This window comes from Cydia splendana, chromosome 7 (assembly GCF_910591565.1).
Source record: "Cydia splendana chromosome 7, ilCydSple1.2, whole genome shotgun sequence".
Lineage (NCBI taxonomy): Eukaryota > Metazoa > Arthropoda > Insecta > Lepidoptera > Tortricidae > Cydia > Cydia splendana.
In genome coordinates, this window is record NC_085966.1 from 15874990 (window position 1) to 15894289 (window position 19300).

At 38.4% G+C, this 19300-nt stretch overlaps 2 protein-coding genes across 2 annotated transcripts in view; both read left to right on the forward strand.

Annotated features, from left to right (window-relative positions):
- Positions 1-4520: 4520 nt before the first annotated feature.
- On the forward strand, positions 4521-5507 carry LOC134792235 (frataxin homolog, mitochondrial). The gene is made up of 2 exons (XM_063763498.1): positions 4521-4884; positions 5219-5507. Exons 1-2 carry the CDS (start codon positions 4600-4602, stop codon positions 5462-5464), a joined length of 531 nt encoding a protein of 176 aa, XP_063619568.1. The 5' UTR covers positions 4521-4599; the 3' UTR covers positions 5465-5507.
- Positions 5472-19300, forward strand: part of LOC134792234 (uncharacterized) — a 29559-nt gene continuing 15730 nt past the window's right edge. The window contains exons 1-11 of the mRNA XM_063763497.1: positions 5472-5606; positions 6377-6510; positions 8248-8372; positions 8719-8876; positions 9691-9853; positions 10206-10312; positions 15854-16075; positions 16566-16757; positions 17263-17449; positions 17799-17941; positions 18496-18615. Of these exons, the coding sequence (XP_063619567.1) occupies positions 5532-5606; positions 6377-6510; positions 8248-8372; positions 8719-8876; positions 9691-9853; positions 10206-10312; positions 15854-16075; positions 16566-16757; positions 17263-17449; positions 17799-17941; positions 18496-18615 (1626 nt within the window). The 5' untranslated portion in view covers positions 5472-5531. The remainder of the gene's footprint in view (positions 5607-6376; positions 6511-8247; positions 8373-8718; positions 8877-9690; positions 9854-10205; positions 10313-15853; positions 16076-16565; positions 16758-17262; positions 17450-17798; positions 17942-18495; positions 18616-19300) is intronic.

The window sequence follows — 19300 nt, forward strand, 5'->3', positions numbered from 1 at the left end:
TGGCCTGGAAATGAATCTAGACAAGACAAAAGTTATGACCAATACAGATGTCAAGGCGAGTATCGCAGTTAACCATACCGCCATCGAAACTGTCGATAAATACGTGTATTTGGGACAAGAGATAGTGACTGGTAAGAAGAACCAAACCAATGAAATCAACAGATGCGTACGACTAGCCTGGGCAACCTATTCCAATCTCGAGTTTGCCTTCAAAATGAACCTTAAGGCCGAACAAAAAGCACGCATATTTGACCAATGTATCCTGCCTGTCCTCACTTATGGAGCTGAAACCTGGGTTTTCACCAAAGACATATTACATAAACTGAACGATGTCCAGCGGGCGCTAGAGAGAAAACTGGTGGGGGTCACATTGAGAGACCGTAAAACGAATGAGTGGCTGAGACAACAGAGCAAGGTCGCGGATGTTGTAAAACGCGTAGCAAATTTGAAGTGGGAATGGGCTGGTCATATAGCACGAAAGACTGATTCGTGGAGTAAACGACTACTCGAGTGGCGACCATGGGGGGAAGAGCGACCTCAAAGTAGGCCCAAGATGCGTTGGGGCGACGACATCAAAAGGACTGCGGGGAAGAAGTGGCTCCAGGTTGCACAGGACCGTGACGAATGGCGTAAAATGAAGGAGGCCTACACCCGAAGGGTAGAAAAAGGCTAAAGAGAGAGGGAGAGAGGTGGTCATCCCAACAGCCCTACACCGCCTTTTTCTACTGGATGGCGTGACGGAAGCTTTAAAAATGTAAAAATAAAAAAAACTTCGTTGAATCATTATATCACAGCGAACTCCCAATAGTTCCATTACAAAGACCCTTCTGGCCCTTAAGTCCTTTAGGCCAATTTTCACCTATTAGGAAAATTTCCTAAAAACAAAAGGACAGAAAAAATATATCTAACTACTGATCCTGCTCACACGATTTCACGAGAATCGGTTAAAAAATGCGGCTTGCGGAGGAGAACATCCAGACAACAAACACTTTTGCCCATACTGACACCGAGACCTTCGCTCATGGTCGGTCAGTAAAAAAATGTATTACCTATTATTATTTTTGCTTGTATGTAAATTCAATGTTGACTTGTAAAAGTGCCCTTGTGGCCTATTTGCTGAATAAGTGTTGAAGTTTGAAGTTCTTGCAATAACATTTCGAAAACATTGGTCGATGGTCGTGTTTAATTTTCTGTGACTGAGGTACACCAATTATAGTAAATAAATAGTAAATTGACGTCATATTAATGAGCTATGACATACATCTACTACAGTACACAGCACAGTTGAATGAGGAGGGGGTTATAAAGAGTCATAAGTAATTATAAAAATTGTTCGTTAAATTATAATTACTTTTAAGTTCACGCATAATGTAACATAAGCAATAAGGTTTTCTCAATACATAAAATTCTTATGCTAGTAAAAAATATGTACCTAGTTTAATTCTTATTTTCTCATAAAGCTTAAATGTTAAAAGGCAAACTATACCGACAAAACAAACAACAGGGTAAAAGCACGCGGAGGCCTTACCAGCAAAATTGTAAAACGTTATCGGCCTCTCTGTCCCTCGAATATGCGCGTCTCTGGCGTTTTAATTACCACACGGACCTAGAGAGTAAACTGGATGGAGTACATCGGCCAAAAAGTGTGTCCACATGAGAAGTCAAGGTGGGCCGTTGCAACTCTTTCTAATTAGGGTGACCATACGTCATATGTATGTGGGATATTAGGATAACATTGAATATATAGTTTGGCCAGGATCTTTTCTTATTCGTGCATAGTTATATTAGTTATAAAGAATCATACTGTCTTTTCGCTGTACTAGTATTATGGCCTGAAAAGGGATGGATATAGTTTTTTTTCTCTTCTGTAAAACGCTTCACACAACCTTAGGTACTTAATTTAGTTGTTCTAAAAGCTGTTCTAAATGGTGTGCTCAAATTACGGCACCTATGCAATTAAAACTGCACGAGGCCATGCGCTTGGCGGGGAACAGAACCCTACGGAGGAACCTGGTCTTCAACAGAAGTATATGATGTCACGATCCTCAGTATTGAGGGACCGACTGAAGAAGAAGAAAAGCTGTTACTATAGGCGTAGGTACTGGACCACGAACATGGTCGATCGTCAGGAAGGTGGTCCGCCGTAACGTCTGTCAAGAACACAGGTATGAGTGAGAGAGATAGAGAGACAGATATGCTGACAGAACCAGAGGGTCTACCACGAACCATGTTCGACGTGTTACCTCTCTGTCACACTTACGTACGAATTTACAAGTGCGACAAAGAGGCAACATGTCGAAAGTGGTTCGGGGTAGGCTCTCAGGACAGGACAGTCAAGTGGGGGAATTACAGTCTTTGCACCCTTAGGCCCCAGGCCCTACATAGCAAGCACTAGCCGCCCCTTTCTCAGCACCCATCATATAGACTGCCGCCCAAAATATCTGGCCGCCCTAGGCCCGGGCCTACTCGGGCTTAGGGCAAATCCGCCACTGCCTCAGGGTCGCGTGGGTCCGCTGCGCCCGTTTGCTATAATTTTTAACTAGGACGCTTGTCACTAGAGAATAGACACCGAAGTTTGCAAATTGCGAGCATCTTTCTCTGTCACTGTAATTACTCCTTTATAGGAGTAAAAGAGAAAGATGCCCGTAATTTGCGAACTTCAGTGTTCACGGTGGTAGGCCATCTGTGCGAAAAGCCCCCTCCAGACTATACGCGTGAATCGCGGCGCGAAGCCGCGAACGCGAGTGTGGAATCGATTTTCGCAAACAGCGAAATCGGATCCACACTCGCGTTCGCGGCTTCGCGCCGCGATTCGCGCACGAGCGTGGAGGTGGCTAAAAGAGAAGAGTCGTGAAATGTAAAGAAACTAGTGATGTGCCGTTCCCAGTAAATTTTCCAAAGAGGGTAAATTCCCAGTAACGTTTCTGGTATCGTCCCAAAAGTCAGTAAATTACGATAAAGTTCTATTTTTCTTTTATTATCAATGTGTTTTTTTTATTATAATAACAATGTATAAATGTGTCTGCAATGTTTAAGGACTTTGGATTTCAATTTTGGCAATTATTTATTCTGTATTGGCTCTCATTTCACCAATTTAAACATGCCGAAATAAATACATACCTAAATAGGTATAAATATATAAACTTACTTTTAAGTAAAGCCTGACAACAGTTTATTTGACCCCCGCCATTTTGCGGATTTTCAATGGTACTAATTTCTTTTACTGGCAACAAGTACTCTTTGACAACGAACGTTGGATGTCATCGAATGTCACCGATGTAAACAAACGGAAAATATCTACGAATATATTCAAATATAAACGGTTTTATTACAAAAATGCCAAAAAAATGACCAAAGATGCGAAAAAAATTGTAGTGAATGCAATCAAATACTTACAGCTTAAAAAGACGAAGGATTACATAGCATTCCAATAAGCAATGTTTTAAAGTTGGTTGTTGACATGACCGGTATTGACATTTTATAGTGCGGTTTTATTGAACTGGTTAGTTGTTTGGTTTAAAGTTTAATATTTCATTTAAGGTTTATGTAGATCGACGATAAAAATCCTATAATCGAATTGGAGACTGAACGTTTTATTCGAGGTTGGTGGTCCTGAAAGCGACACAACAAGAATATATAAATATTGAATATTTAGAATCAGATTTTGACGAATAGGTAAGTTGAAAGAACCGAATTTTCTGTAAGCAATATGTTTTGACATTATACGAGTATCAACATGAAGCCAATGCCCACTACCCCGACTATACATGACGTACGCACATTATTGCCATACGTAAGCTGTTTGCAGCGACACTATCTCAGGGTTAAATAAACTGTTGTCAGGCTTTACGTAATAAGAATTGTGTAACACTGATTCTCATCGTGCTGACATCATAGTCACCCTAATGAGTTTGACAATGTTGTCTTGTATTTTTTTTATCGCAAAATGTAATAATTGTGGCTTCCTTGTGAAACAATATTCCACAATTAGAAATTCTTTCACTCCCACAAACTTTAACGCAACATTTATTCACCATTTTTAAGAAATTTTGCATTCTCGTGTTTTGATAACATGTCATCACGTTAGGGATACCAATTAATATTCAAAGTTTCTACAATGTCTACCATATCAAAATTAATGTTTTTTTTTGTTGTGCACATGCTTGGTTAATAATATTGACATCATAATTATTTACAAAATTTCTTAAAAGATATCAACCTTACTCTGAATATATTGATATAAATACTACCACAATTGTATATTTTTAACATTGGCAACATGTGCGAGTGAGACACCGCGGCCCCACCTTTGCTATCTCAAGTGGACCGTTTTCTCTAGTCTGGTACGAACGTCTTTCTGTCTCGGTGATAAAGTTTAATTTAGTATGGCAAAAAAAGTGACAGTTCAGTCCACCTTATAGGTATGTTCATGAATTAACATGACTTTAATAACATATTACGTTAGGGAAGTTTTAACTATCACTAGCAACACTTTTATACGCCAAAACCATCAAAGTGACTTTTCTTCAAGGTGTTCTGTCAAAACATTCAAATTGAACATAACCTTGTAAACTTAGTTACCGCACTGAAAGTTAGAAAATGCTTAGAAATATATTGCGTACCAGCCGTTGGCTGGCACGGCAAACCCGACAGATCAATACCTTAACTCCGGTGCTCCTGCGTCAACACGTTTTAGTGAAAACTTATAGTTCTCCTGTGATAGCGATACGTTCTCCTGCCTCCACTGATAGTGCCCAAATCGCTGAAGTAGACCCAGTTGTTTATGAAGAAATCTGCACTGAAACTTTAGAGTCCTTGTGTGATTATTTTGAAGAAATCGTTGAAGGAGCAACACATTTAAAAGGCGCGGATATAATGTACAGTGTAAGCAAAATTTTTTAATATTTACTTTTTAAAATTGATGTGATACCACAGACCACAGGATGATTTTAAAGAGGTTCTAGCTTTCTGTTACCTTTTTTGTTTTACGATAATTACGATACTGGTAGTTTTACCACAAAAACTTTGACAGATGCCATAAAATTTTAGTTTTTATTAGCTTTTTTTGTTACTTAATGGCGATTTAACAGGAGTTTTTGATTCAAATAGCCAGCTTTGTTACATAATCTACTGAAAATTCTGCAAAGAGTTTTTATTTCAAATTGTAAATAAATTTAAATGAATCATTAGATCAGCCCATGATTTTACTATTTTTCAGGATGGTGTTTTAACAGTAGCTCTTGGAAATTCCTATGGAACATATGTGATAAACCGTCAGTCACCTAACAAACAGATTTGGTTGAGTTCTCCGGTATCTGGACCTAAGCGCTATGATCTGATTCTTCAAAATGGTGGCTACTGGGTATACAAGCATGACGGAGTAACATTACACCAACTACTTCAAACTGAAATATCCAAAATTGTAGAAAGTGTAGATTTCAAAAAGTGTGCCCACAGTGCTTAAATATTATTTTGTTTTATTTTTTAAGTATAGTTATTTATTGTTACTGTTTTGTTTTATTTTGTTCAAAATGGAGGTTATTGAAGATGGAAATATTATGGACCGCATACCTATACTCTTACAAAGAGACATTGAATATTATGAGGTAAGATATTCATAGTTTTTAATTGTGAAACTCCTTTGACATAAAGTAATTTGTAGCCAGAAATAAATTAGTAAAAAAGACAGAATCTACATAAATAAAATCCCTCCAAGGTAACTTTGCACCGACTTGAACACAAGCTTACATTTGCATAGAAATATGACATTAATGATGACATTGCCACACTTTGTTGCAAATGCCATGCAGAGTTAGCTTGGTCTGTCTCTATCAGTGGAGGACTGAGTGGTCAAATCTGATAGGTATAGATATTTTTGATTTTTACATACAGCTTGTCATCCCGTTTTCTTTTATAACTTGGTTTGAAAGGGACGACACTACAGTGTTGCAACTTTTTAATTTCTACTCTTTTTTGCCAAACTGTATGTATGAACTTCACACCCTATTTCACACACATCACATATAGTCCAAATCTCAAAAGCTTATTTACTTGATTTATGGGATTAGACCGCTCACCCCTCAAACTGTACCTACTTCAAAATTTTGTAAAGATTTTGTAGGTGTATTGGTATTTTGTTGAATCAAAATTCATATTAAGAAAAGTAAGTTTTGAATAAGAGAATAAATATAAACCATTGTTGTTGTTTGCCATTTAGAAGCTGATTATTGTAATTATAAAATCTGGTCTGTTTGTTTTATGGTAAGTATACCTAATTGTCTTAGCGGTTGTATAAGTAATAAAGCAATATCTTTGTTAGAGGTTTTTATAATTAGTAATTCATTATCAATTCATCATTAATTTGATAATATTACAGAAAAACCACACAGTCTTATCAGAATCTGTATGCAAAGGAGTAGTGGGGGGTCGGCTTGACTTTCCAAGAAATGCTTCCTTTGCTTCTGTGAAGATTGTCCTATGGCTAGAAGAGGAATTCTCCATTGCTTTCAAGTAAGAAAAACAAAATGAAGCTTCCATACTCCCACAGCCGTAGGTAGAGTTCTGTAACCTAACGTAGTCTACTGCATGGAACTCCAAACTTTTTGGCCCGAGGGCCACATCCAGATCTGGATCGGTTAATGCAAAGCCAGATTGTAAGGAATTTGTCTCATTTCGCTGGCCATATTATATGGAGTTTGTCACCTTTAGTCGACTAAATAGGCGAGCTTGCAGACTTTAGTTTGGAGAGCCCTGGCCTGATCTACTAGATACATGATGGGATAAATTAGCAAACCGACAATTGGACTGATTGGCTGACTCATTGTGATTTGATGAGCAGATAAATGATTTTAGACTAACATAATGCAATTATGTTACTTGCCCTCAGTGAAACAATTAAAATCCATTGATTCTAGGCAACTAAACATAGTGAAGAACCTATATATTTCCATCTCTTCCACCAGATTATCAAGTCAGTGGCAGGGATTTAGATTATTGACACATCAAAAGGCCATTTTAATAAACGCCTGAAACTTTTAATATGGCAAACCAATTTTGTCACTAGGAAAAGGCAGTAAATTTTAAAAATGTAGTCGCAATTTGCCTTATTCTGATGGCATGAAGCTTCAATTTTGAATGTCAGTTTTTGTAAATCATACATAATAAAATAATCATCTGAAATAATTGCAGTGCTACACAAAACATGTTATTAATACATTTATTTTGGTGTTTATGTGATGTTTGGTGATCTCGAGCGGTTCATCTTTAGTTCCAGGTGGTTAATTATATCCTTTATAATTTTTTCAAATTAATTGTGTATTTAGCTGTATTTATAAGATAAGTTGTAGCATTTCTCTCGTTTTTATGACAAGGAAAAGAGATGCAGTTTTATAGTAGGTAGGTATTTCTATGTAGCAGCTTATTTATCAGGTGTACGTTTATTACACCTTATTACATTGGTTTAAGGTGTAGAAATGTACCAAAACTGAACCTAATATGAAAAGTTCATTGCAGGATTCTTAAAAAAGTATAGCTTGCCAGGACTGTATTTATTTTATTAATTTTTAGTTTTATCTAAAGTTTTCCTACTTAGACACTGAGTTATTTTACTTATGAAACACTTTACTCTCTGTCTGTATTATACACTCGTCTTTCAGTAACAACTACCATACAGTTTGCGCATGGAGTCCAAGGCAGTTTACTCAGACACTATGACCTGGCACCTGGCGCAGAGTCAAGCGGGGTCTCATTTCATTTCCTCGGAATTCGTGCGTGAGCTACATTACCAAGAATATAAAGTATAGTAAATCGGCCAGGATTGACTGGATTTGGGTATCATTTGCCGAATTTTTTGCAAGGAAAAAACTGGCACCATTCGGTATAAGTACTGTCAGAGAGGTGTTTTAAATATACTTAGTAGTTTTTTCTGTTGTATTCGTAGTTACGCTAGCACTCATCCAATAGCAGAACGGATTTTATTTCTGATTTTTCATCCTTTTTTCTCTTTAATATATGTAGTTACATAGTAGGCAGACCAAAAGTACCAAAACCAATTTTAAAATTAAACATCCTACTAGATTTTATATTCCGGATCTAATATATGCATCTATATAAGTTGAATGAGGATTGCAAATCCTACCATTTTGTAATAGAAACATTTATATTTATGCAATGTACAAACTTACACAGGCTAATACTTAATCTAAGGCATATGTTAAGATTGAACATTGGGCAATGTTATAATTTCAGACAAGGCTCCGGCATGTTCGTGGCTATAGATGAAGGCGACGAGAGCACGGACGGAGGCGTCGCTAAGACATCAGACCCCGACAAGTTTGTGCAACTTGCTGTCAAATCTGCTGACTTGTTATTAGGTACTTACCATTATTTAGTTTGGTCATTTTGCTGCTTGTGAGATCATACAGTTACTTCATGTGTGAATGTAGACATAAAACTGCCCTCTCCTTCTTTTTGTGACTTGGTTTAGTATCTACCACCTATGACAGTAAAAATCATATTTTATGTCTGCACACTCGTCATCATTGCATCTACAAATTCGGGAACAATTCATTCAGAATGCATATAATTTAAATGTGTTCTGAAGTGGAGATGGAGTAGTTTGGTGCCGTGACCAGGATTTTTTTTATAACCTGCAGGTTGCCAACTAGTTTCTGAGGGTCACAAAAAACAGCACTTAATACTATGTTATTCTATTTACAGAGCACCTTCACATGTTAGCCCAAGAGGCTTTAGACCACGCCGATCTTCCGGTACTGACATCTACGCTTGGTGCTGCGGCACTTCTGAGAAACAGTCTCTACTGCTATCTGCAACATACTGAGGACATGGGTAGTTCGGAGAGACATGCGATGCTGCAGGTAGGCGATACTCATCTTAAACCCGTGTAGCAAGGTCGATTGTAGTACAAGCTAGAGCATCTAGGTCTAGACTACGCCCATTTGCTTATACCAACGAGGAACAATCTCGCTGCTATTTTCACTTCACCACACTAAACAATTGCACATTTTGGATATATTATGGTACAATTCCCACTATTGAAATTCATATTTCAATTATCTGTTTAAAAAATCGGTCGTCAATGTCAAATTTTTGTGCGGCTTTTAAGTATGTGGTTTGTAAGAGGCATCAACATCAGGTAATAAATTAGACACGTGAAGCTGAGTTATGTAATCGTCTTCCATCCTCAGAACTCTTTTGATTTAAATATTGGTGGCATAAAAAGTCTCCATTGTAGTCTGTAGATAAGGTTGAAAAACAAAGAAGATAGGCACGTAAGGATCCAGTATAAAAAAAAAAACAAACATTAGCACAACGTGGTTGAAAAAACACACGCACAAGCAGGCACACGCAGTAAAAAATAAAACATTAGCACAACGCGATTTCTTATATTCAAAAGTAGACGAATGTTTACAATAGTACCTATAGGTATTGTTTGTTTGCAGTGGTAGATACATTTTTTGCTGTGTGCGAGTCGTAACCGCGGTGTGAGAATCGACTCACGCCGCAGTCACGACTCGCACGCTCCATGCGTGTTCGTTCGGCTTTGACGGCGACCGTTATACCTTGATTTAAATAAATTTACCTGTAGCTGGTGGCGTCGGCGTCCACTGTGCACGCTCAGACCGTGCGTTCCGTAGCTCGCCGGCTAGTTTCACTTATATTCTATCGCAGGCGTGCTACAAACGCTACGCGCACATGGCTGAAGCGGTGGCGGAGCGCGTGCTGGACCTGCACGCGCGCGTGGTGTCGCTGTACGTGCTGCAGGACGCGGGCGGCCGCGCGTCCGTCACCGCCGCCACGGCGAGCGTGCACGGCTGGTGGCTGTATATGAACGGTTGGTAAAGGCTCCACGTGACTGAACTGGCTACCTATTTCAGTTCTTCTTCTTCCTCGCGTTATCCCGGCATTTTGCCACGGCTCATGGGAGCCTGGGGTCCGCTTGACAACTAATGCCAAGAATTGAGGTAGGCACTAGTTTTTACGAAAGCGACTGCCATCTGACCTTCCAACCCAGAGGGGAAACTAGGCTTATGGGATTAGTCCGGTTTCCTCACGATGTTTCCTTCACCGAAAAGCGACTGGTAAATATTAAATGATATTTCGTACATAATAAGTACGTAACTGGCTAATTCAGTTGATGCTTACGATAGAGCAACAGATTTTTTTTTAAATTATGTCTGTTACAGGTAGCCGAAAGGACTTATGGGACACTGTGCCGCCGCGAATGGCACAGAGAATATTCGCTGGAATGCTGAACGAGACTTTGACTATTCTCACAGTTCGATATTGCCAGGTAGGTACGGCCCTTATCGTGCCTGCTATTTCAGCGAAAAAAAAACGCTTAATTTTATTTCCCAACTAATTTAACTTGCAGAATATTCTTTTGTCGGTTGTCCCTCTAGTTGTGTGAGTGACTATTCCTTTACGCCTGATGATAAAACTCGGCGGCAGGGCCAACGCCATTTCGTTGGTTGTGTAAAATATATAACATACATCGTTATCGCGGGAGCAACAACGATTTGACAGTAGTGTAAGATTATGACAAATAAATAATAACAGAAGTGACATTCCTATCGAGTAACGTTTATATGTACCTATGACCCATATAACCATTCCAGTCGCAGAATTACAAAGTGGTAACTAAATGTCAGATGTGTCGTAACAGAGTCCACACAATGTGTCTAGAATTGTTTCGAAACAAAGTGTCGTCGCCGTGTCTACACTTTTCCGTAACAAGGTGTCGACACATTTGTGTGCACTTTGCGTGCGGTTTGCGACTAAATCTGACAGCAAATTTGTGACAGCAAATGTCAATATAAAATACCTCTTGAAAACCAAGGTTTGTCAAACTACTATTAGTGTCTCGTGTGCTCGTAATTCTAGTAAGTCATCATGGGCAATGCAAATGATAATAATCGACCGAAACCATATAAACACCCAACACCCGTCAACCTTTTACAGAAAAGTTTTTAAAGAAATTCAATAAGCTACTTAGGTCAGGCAACGAATGCTCCAAAAGTTGTAGAGGGAAATGCTCGGAACACAATTTTTGACTCCGTAACTCGGTTTGACAAGTTAGGAGGTGAACATATCAAAAGTCCCCGGCCGTAGCCCTTGAGCGGGGGGGAGAGAGGGGTCTTTGAAGGTCCCATTTTCCCGTTTTTCGATTATATCTCGGAAACTATGCATCTCAGCGACATGGCCACTTATACAAAATGAAAGTTAATTTAATTTGTTACAAGTTTATTCCGTCAATTTTTTCGATATGTTGAATAGTTTTTGAGATATCCGCTCTTGAAAGTTTATTTAGGGCTCTCAATTTTATCTTGATATATCTATATCAGTGAAGGTGCTATTAGGCCGTGTTTGGTATCGTTTTCGTATAAATCTGGGGTGCTGAATCCATTTAAGATATCACATTGACACCATTCCACAAAATAAAAATAAATCTTTTTAGGGTTCCGTACCTCAAAAGGAAAAAACGGAACCCTTATAGGATCACTCGTGCGTCTGTATGTATGTCCGTCTGAATACACAAAATAGTTCTTTACCTATAGATGACAGGAAAACCTATTAGAAATGTGCAGTCAAGCGCGAGTCGGACTTAATGTACGGAACCCTTAATACGCGAGTCCGACTCGCACTTGGCCGGTTTTTTTGAAACTCTTCTTGACGCTTAACCGCTGAACCGATTTCGTTGAAATTTGGTATAGAAATAGTTTGCGTCCCGGAACAGGACATAGGATAGATCTTATAACCAAAATCATCTTTTGAAGGTGTGAAAAGTGGCGTGGAAATTTGTCCGGGAAATCAATAACCGCAGAACCGATTTATATGAAATTTGGGATGGTCTACATCTTTGATTTAGTTAAAAATGATGAAAAAACATAACTTCAAACCTAAACTTAAACAGTATTAACTTCAAGAAGTCAATTCTGAATTCCCCCCTACACCTCATTTCACACCTTTAAAGGGTGATTTTTGAGATAACTTTATTATATCCTGTCTCGGGACTCAAAATATATGTGTACCAAATTGAAATTAAAACTGTTCAGCAGTTTAAGCGTGAAGAGGAGTTTAAAAGAAAGTATTTTAATAAGTTTATATGTTTTTACTTCGGAATGGTGTCAATGTGATACCTTAACTAAATTTGGTACTGCGAATTTATACGAAAACGATACCAAAACATGGCCTCGTAGCTTTACTGTTGTAGAAGTCAAAATAAAATTGAGTGCCCTAAATTCTTATTACTTGGCCAAACTTGTGTAGAAGGAAAAGGTAAAATAAAAGTCTTCGGCAGGAATATAAGACACAAATATATTTTTTTTTGCGTTACTATTTCATTCATCAAATATAAACATACCTTGATTATACTATTCTAGTGAGATCCTCATAGATAAACAAAAACATTTACTTAAAAAATTACAAGGTCGAAATGTCACGGAACTTTTTTTTTTTTTCCTTTATTAAGGGGCTTTTTCGATTGAACGAATATGTCACCCCATAAAAAACAGACTTAATTAACAAAGTTAAAAGAAAGTAAATAGCTACATCTAGTTTAATTACATCACACATTTCTGTCCCTCAGACCGCACTTAACAATATTTAGTACCTTTTCAACAACCTCAGACATGGGGTTCGAAAGGTAGGTATTACATAACCCAATGGAACTGTCATTGTCATGAAATATCTGTCTTCTAAGTCGCTCATTTCGGACACACTCCATTAAAATATGATACACATCCTCGACGCGATTACATAAGGTGCATAATTCCGAATTCACTTTACGCATGAGGTAGGCGAACTTATTCAATGGAATGTGTCCAGAGCGCAATCTCAATAATAAAACTAGATCCTGCCTACACAACACACTATTATCAATCCAAGGAGAATTAAAGGGTTGTGGCTGTATTGTCTTATACCAAATACCTTTGTCCCTAGATCTCTCGTCGAAATATTCCTTCCACAATTCGCGACACTTTAATTTGACTAAATGTAAACAGTCATTATTGCCCCCATATAATGTTTCAAGTGAAATTCAATGCCATCGCTGCATGCCTGTTTTGCTAATGCATCAGCTGTCTCATTGCCACTTATACCTACATGCGATGGAATCCATTGCAATATTATAACTTTTGCCATAGATTTAGTAATATGTGAAAAATATAAACTTTTATGACAAAAAAAATCTGGACACAATTTAAGAATCACCCAATTGCGTCGAGGAATCATCTGTATTTTTGCTTGTTTCATTACCTCCTCGCTTCTTTTTTGTCCTTTGTATTCTGTAGCAATTTGTTAGATCTGAAAATAAAGATAACTTGCGTCGTCACGGATGTCGATTTATAGGTTTTAGGGAGTGCAGAATTCGAAAACGATGATCATTTTATAATCCAAGATGGCGGCTACGTATTTTGTCATAAAAGTGGAATCCAAAATAGTCATCATTTTCGAAATCTGCGCCCCCTAAAACCTATAAAACGACATCCATGACGACTTTTATGACATAGTGCATGGCCGCCATCTTGGAATCCAAAATAGTCATCATTTTCGAAATCTGCGCCCCCTAAAACATATAAAACGATATCCATGACGACTTTTATGACATAGTGCATTGCCGCCATTTTTAAATTGAAAATGTTATCATTTTCGAAATCTGCGCCCCCCAAAACCTATAAAACGACACCCATGACGACTTTTATGACATAGTGCATGGCCGCCATTTTGGATTCCAAAATGGTCATCATTTTCGAAAGCGGGGCCCCCTAAAACCTATAAAACGACATACATGACGACTTTTATGACATAGTGCATGGCCGCCATCTTGGAATCCAAAATGGTCATCATTTTCGAAATCTGCGCCCCCTAAAACCTATAAAACGACACCCATGACGACTTTTATGACATAGTGCATGGCCGCCATTTTGGAATCCAAAATGGTTATCATTTTCTAAATCTGCGCCCCCCAAAACCTATAAAACGACACCCATGACGACTTTTATGACATAGTGCATGGCCGCCATTTTGGATTTCAAAATGGTCATCATTTTCTAAATCGGGGCCCCCTAAAACCTATAAAACGACATCCATGACGACTTTTATGACATAGTGCATGGCCGCCATCTTGGAATCCAAAATGGTTATCATTTTCGAAATCTGCGCCCCCTAAAACCTATAAAACGACACCCATGACGACTTTTATGGCATAGTGCATGGCCGCCATTTTGGATTCCAAAATGGTCATCATTTTCAAAATTGGGGCCCCCTAAAACGTATAAAACGACATCCATGACGACTTTTACGACACAGTGCATGGCCGCCATTTCGGATTCCAAAATGGTCATTATTTTCGAAATCGGCACTCCCTAAAACCTATATATCGACACCCATCTCGACTTTTATGACAAAGTGTTTTGCTACCATCTGCATGCAAGACATTTCTATTATTTTTACGTACAAAAATGGCCCCCTGTCAACTTTCAATCGAGATTTAATCGATAATTTATTCGATTAATATTCAGATTAATTCAATTTCAATCTATGTTAGGTCGACTAAACTAATCGCGATTAAAATTTGAGAATTAACTTTTTTTATTCCATTAATTAGTCGAATAAACAGTTAATCGATTAATGCCCATCTCTGACCACGGCATTTTTACACTTTGAGAATATCTGAAAACAAATCAACACAAGGAGCCATTTTGCAAATCCAGTAACATACCAGTAACTTTGTTATTACTTTTGACAGCGCGTGTCATGTGTCAACACAGAGTCGACACAAAGTCGAAACATTGCAACTACTTTGTGACTGCAATATTTCTCAGCCTTGAACCATATTTATACATCATAATTAACAAGTTTCGTAGTATGTAAAGCGTTATTTCTGTTATTTAAGTATAGTATACGCATCGAAGTACTAAAAATGCTTCAAATAATATAGTTATGAACACAGGCACTGAGAAGTAAACAATTTCATTTCCGGCTAAACTAAAACAATGTGGTGGCGCGTTGATTATATTACACTTAGTTTATCAAATCACTCGAGCAGTTTAATTCCCCATAATAATTTAAGTCATATTGTAATATAAATGCAAATAATATATAATTACGTCTTGTAATCCGTTTTAGAGATGGCGTATTAATGTCACTTATTTTTATTTAAGTATTTTTCCATCTGACAGTTTCCATTTGACAGGAACAAAATGAACGAATGAACGAATGATTTTGGCATAAAGTAGTCGCAAACCCGAAACAATGTGTGCACACGGCGACCACACTTTATGTCACTTTGTGTCATGTGTCGACCCTTCCCCATTTCTGGTAACTGTGTCGAAACGGCGACGACTCTGCGACTGGAATTGTGACCGAAACAGACGGTGTCGACACAAGATGTGTCAACACCGCGTCGTAACGGCGACTGGAAATGGTTGTATGGGGAGTTCAAAATGTAGCAGAATCTAGATAAAAATTTTGGTCATCTATTACTAAAATCACATAAAATACTTTCAGAAGTAAATAGTGATATAAATAATTAAATACATTGGTGACTTATTTTTCAAGTTGACACGTTGACTTATAGGTATACGTTTACAAAGTGAAATACGAGATTAATTGACCTTTCCCAGCGAAAACTTTATGCTAGATATGAAAAACATCTTAGAGGTTTAAATGTGTAGGCAGTATATTCCACTTTTACAAAACAGACGTTCTGTTACATGTGTTCTTTGACAGGCTTGTTTTTGCCCCCGCGATAACGACGTATGTATATAACCAAAACTTTTTCGTGAGGTATCGATATCAATTTCCATCAAGATAACAAGTTATCTTTTTCCAGACCAACACAACAGAAGCAAGTACCCCAACCCTCATAAACGACATCCTCAACATCTTGCTCTGCGTCGCCCAACTATTACCATCCATCTGTGCCAATGGCCTTGACTTGGCGGGGCTGGATGTCAAGCAGCAAACTAGGGATGTACGAGACGTCCATGCCAAATGCAATGAGCTGTTCAAGTGCATGGTGTATCGTGGGGCAGAACTGCATTTCATATATCAGGTACGTAAACTTGTAGTTTCTCCAACGGTCTGAACATTAAGAAGTAATCACCTCGATTATCAAAACGACATTTTTTTTGTGTAGTTCACTGTTATTTTTCATCTGCGTCAACGGTCTAGAAATAGCTGCATGGGCTGTCAAGCATCATCAAAGCGAGTCGTTCTAGACATTTATGGTAAATGTGAATCAGTTATTCAAATGCGTATTTTATGGAGGGGCAGAACTGAATTTTATACATCAGACACGTGAACTGTCATTAATCTTGACAGGGTCGCCATGTCTATATGCATATTTTTGTTCTTAAAAGGTCCCCTAAGTGCTGTTAAGGTTTCATTTGGTGGCCATAATATATAAACTAAGATTTTGACTGGATGGTATGAATTTTATAGACATAAACGGTTGACATTGGTACTGTAATTATGGAAGCGCAGCGTCATCTATTTCATGTGTAAACAACGATTAAGTAGTAACGAAGTCCGTATATTTTCAGGCTTTCAAAGAGCAGCAAGTCACTCCCCTCCCAAAAGACTGCCCGTACCCCTGGTTCACATTCGTGAGTCCGCACTTGTTCGACAGCTTCGATGACTTCACCACACAAGACCTTCCGTTGAAGACCGCTATAGGCCTGGAACTGATAGTTCTGTTGGCACAGCCGCAACCGTCTTGGGCGTCTGTGGTCAAGGTATGGAGATACATAATGTAAATATTTGTTCCGAGCTTCTCTTACTACTTCTGGTTCACGTTCAGTCACCTACACCTGTTTGTTAACTTTGATGACGTGACCGTCCAAGTCCATGTTTTAATGGTAAAGGTATAGGTAATCTGCAAAAAAAAAAAATTTAAATTAAGTACCATTTATTGCCATTGCCTTTCTTTGCCTGGGCGAAAAAAACCACAGCATGGTTCTTTCACTTCTTTCATACACTTAATACAACATATACGACATATTTCAAACTACTTCAAAAAACTATGAAAGGTACGGGTACATGGCATATTTAATGAGCTTTAACTTGTAGATGCTAATTTTTTTTACATTTTAAAATATAGGTAAGAGAAAAAATTAAGTTTCATTTCACATTTTCCAAAGCGCTAGTCAAAATTCTGAAAAATAACTAGTGGCCACTAGTGGCCTGCTTATAGAATATGATAAATTCTGATTCTATCATAAAATAAATCTTTGATTACAGGTTATAATGATGCGTAACTGCCATCTCGCCCGCTTACTTCTTATCGAAGCTATTCGCAACATGTCCGAAGAGAATTCAAAATGGCCGGCCAACGGGCTGTGGTACAACGTGGAAGGAACCAAGAAACGTTGCAACGGTTTCTTGTGTACTGCCGATGGGTACTGCAACTTTAAGGGAGACGACAATGGTAAGCTAATTTGGACTTTTTGGCTAAGATTATAAAGCTCAATGTCGCAATAAGTATTGTGCAAGCAACCAAGAAACGTTGCAACGGCTTCCTCTATACTGCCAACGGGTGTAGATACCCGTTGGCAGTATAGCAACTTAAATTGAGATGACAATGGGAAGCCACCTCCTCCCTAACCTCTCACTTCCCCCTTCCGGCAAGAGATTTGTGGTATATTGAACCCGTCTTACCGGATTGCCGGCCATCTATAACTACTTCGTCGGTAATCCCTTATATCCCGGCCACTGTAGTAATGTGCTATTATTCGAATCCGCTTTTGTGATTTTACTCTATGCTAGTCTTATTTCAGCGGGCGAACAATACGCGCGAGCGGCTGGCGCGCTCACCTATGTACTAGCTACGATCGGTAGCAAAGCTGAACTCAAATCAACACTGTGTTACGCCCTCGAGGTATCCGGCAGAGACTGGGCCGCGTGCTTGGACAAGAGACAGGTGAATCATTTTGTAGTAAATAAACATTTTCAACAGTCCTATACAAAAATATACTTAAATCCCAAGGGTCCAATATTTGCTAGCCAAAAAAGAAAGAGGTTTTAAGTTTAAAATTAAATTCTGATCTTATATCGGGTCGGTGGGATTCACGGGGTTAATTCATAGATTTTCAGTGAAAACATGTGTTTATTAAATATATTAAAAACGTTTTTCGTCTTAAAATACGTGAGTGACCCGTTCTTATATATTTAATATGTCTGTGTCTCACGGAAGTTTTGTTATTAAAATACATGTATTTTCATATTTAATTACACAAACGGGTCTATCGCGATATAATTTCATTGTTTTCACCTTAAATTCCGACGTTTCAGCTGAGTGCACCAGCTGTGGTCACGGAAAGACTGACATCCCAGCAAATGAAAAAATATCGCAAATGAAAATGAATGAATGAATGAAATTATATCGCGGTAGACCCGTTTGTGTAATTAAATATGTGTACAAAACGCGAGAGTTTAAAGTGTTATAAGAAAACACATGTATTTCTCAAAATACAGGTGTGGTGTGACCGACGACCGCCCTGGTTGGCAGCATTGCTCGGGCTGATCGGTACTGCGCTACAGTTCATACCGCCTGTGCTTGTGAAAGCTGTGCAAAGCGGCGCCTCTATGTACCAGGTAATATATTAGGGGACATACTTTTCAGGTCTCACTAAATCATGTCTTAGTAAAATAGTTATTTACGATACAAGTGCGAATTACCTATTCGTACGTGTATCGTACAACGTTTTACAGTACATATGGCCGTTTAAACTTTTGACATACGCACGAAAAGTGCTATTTTACGCACTAGTGCGGGAAAATAGGATCATATGTACTGTAAAAGTTTTTTATTAAAACATCTTCAAGAAATAGAAATCCACCAGGGGCGGGTCGTGTACAGTAATCAATTTCCACCGGCTCACCTAATTTCCGGACACCTGACGACTTTTACTACAACTTATAAAGAGAATTGAACCCAATTTAGCTACGGCCTGCCTTTGAACATTTTTTGGCCACTTACCTTCTTTCCAAGCCCCGTTTACCCTTATGTGAAACTCCACTGAACCTCGTATTAAGAGCCCATCAACGTGCACACTAGCGCCACTGCAATCGTGATTATTTAAATTTAACGACAGGCATTTAAAAAAGGGGGCCGCTACGTACTGTATTTAGTATTTAAGTACCTCTTGAATACATCAAACTAGTTTTTATGTCGCTGGATTCGTCAATCTATGCGTCCAAAGTTAAAACGGCCCTTTTTGTTTTGACTTCATAGATCGACGAATCCAGCAACATTAAAACTACTTTGATGTATTCAAGA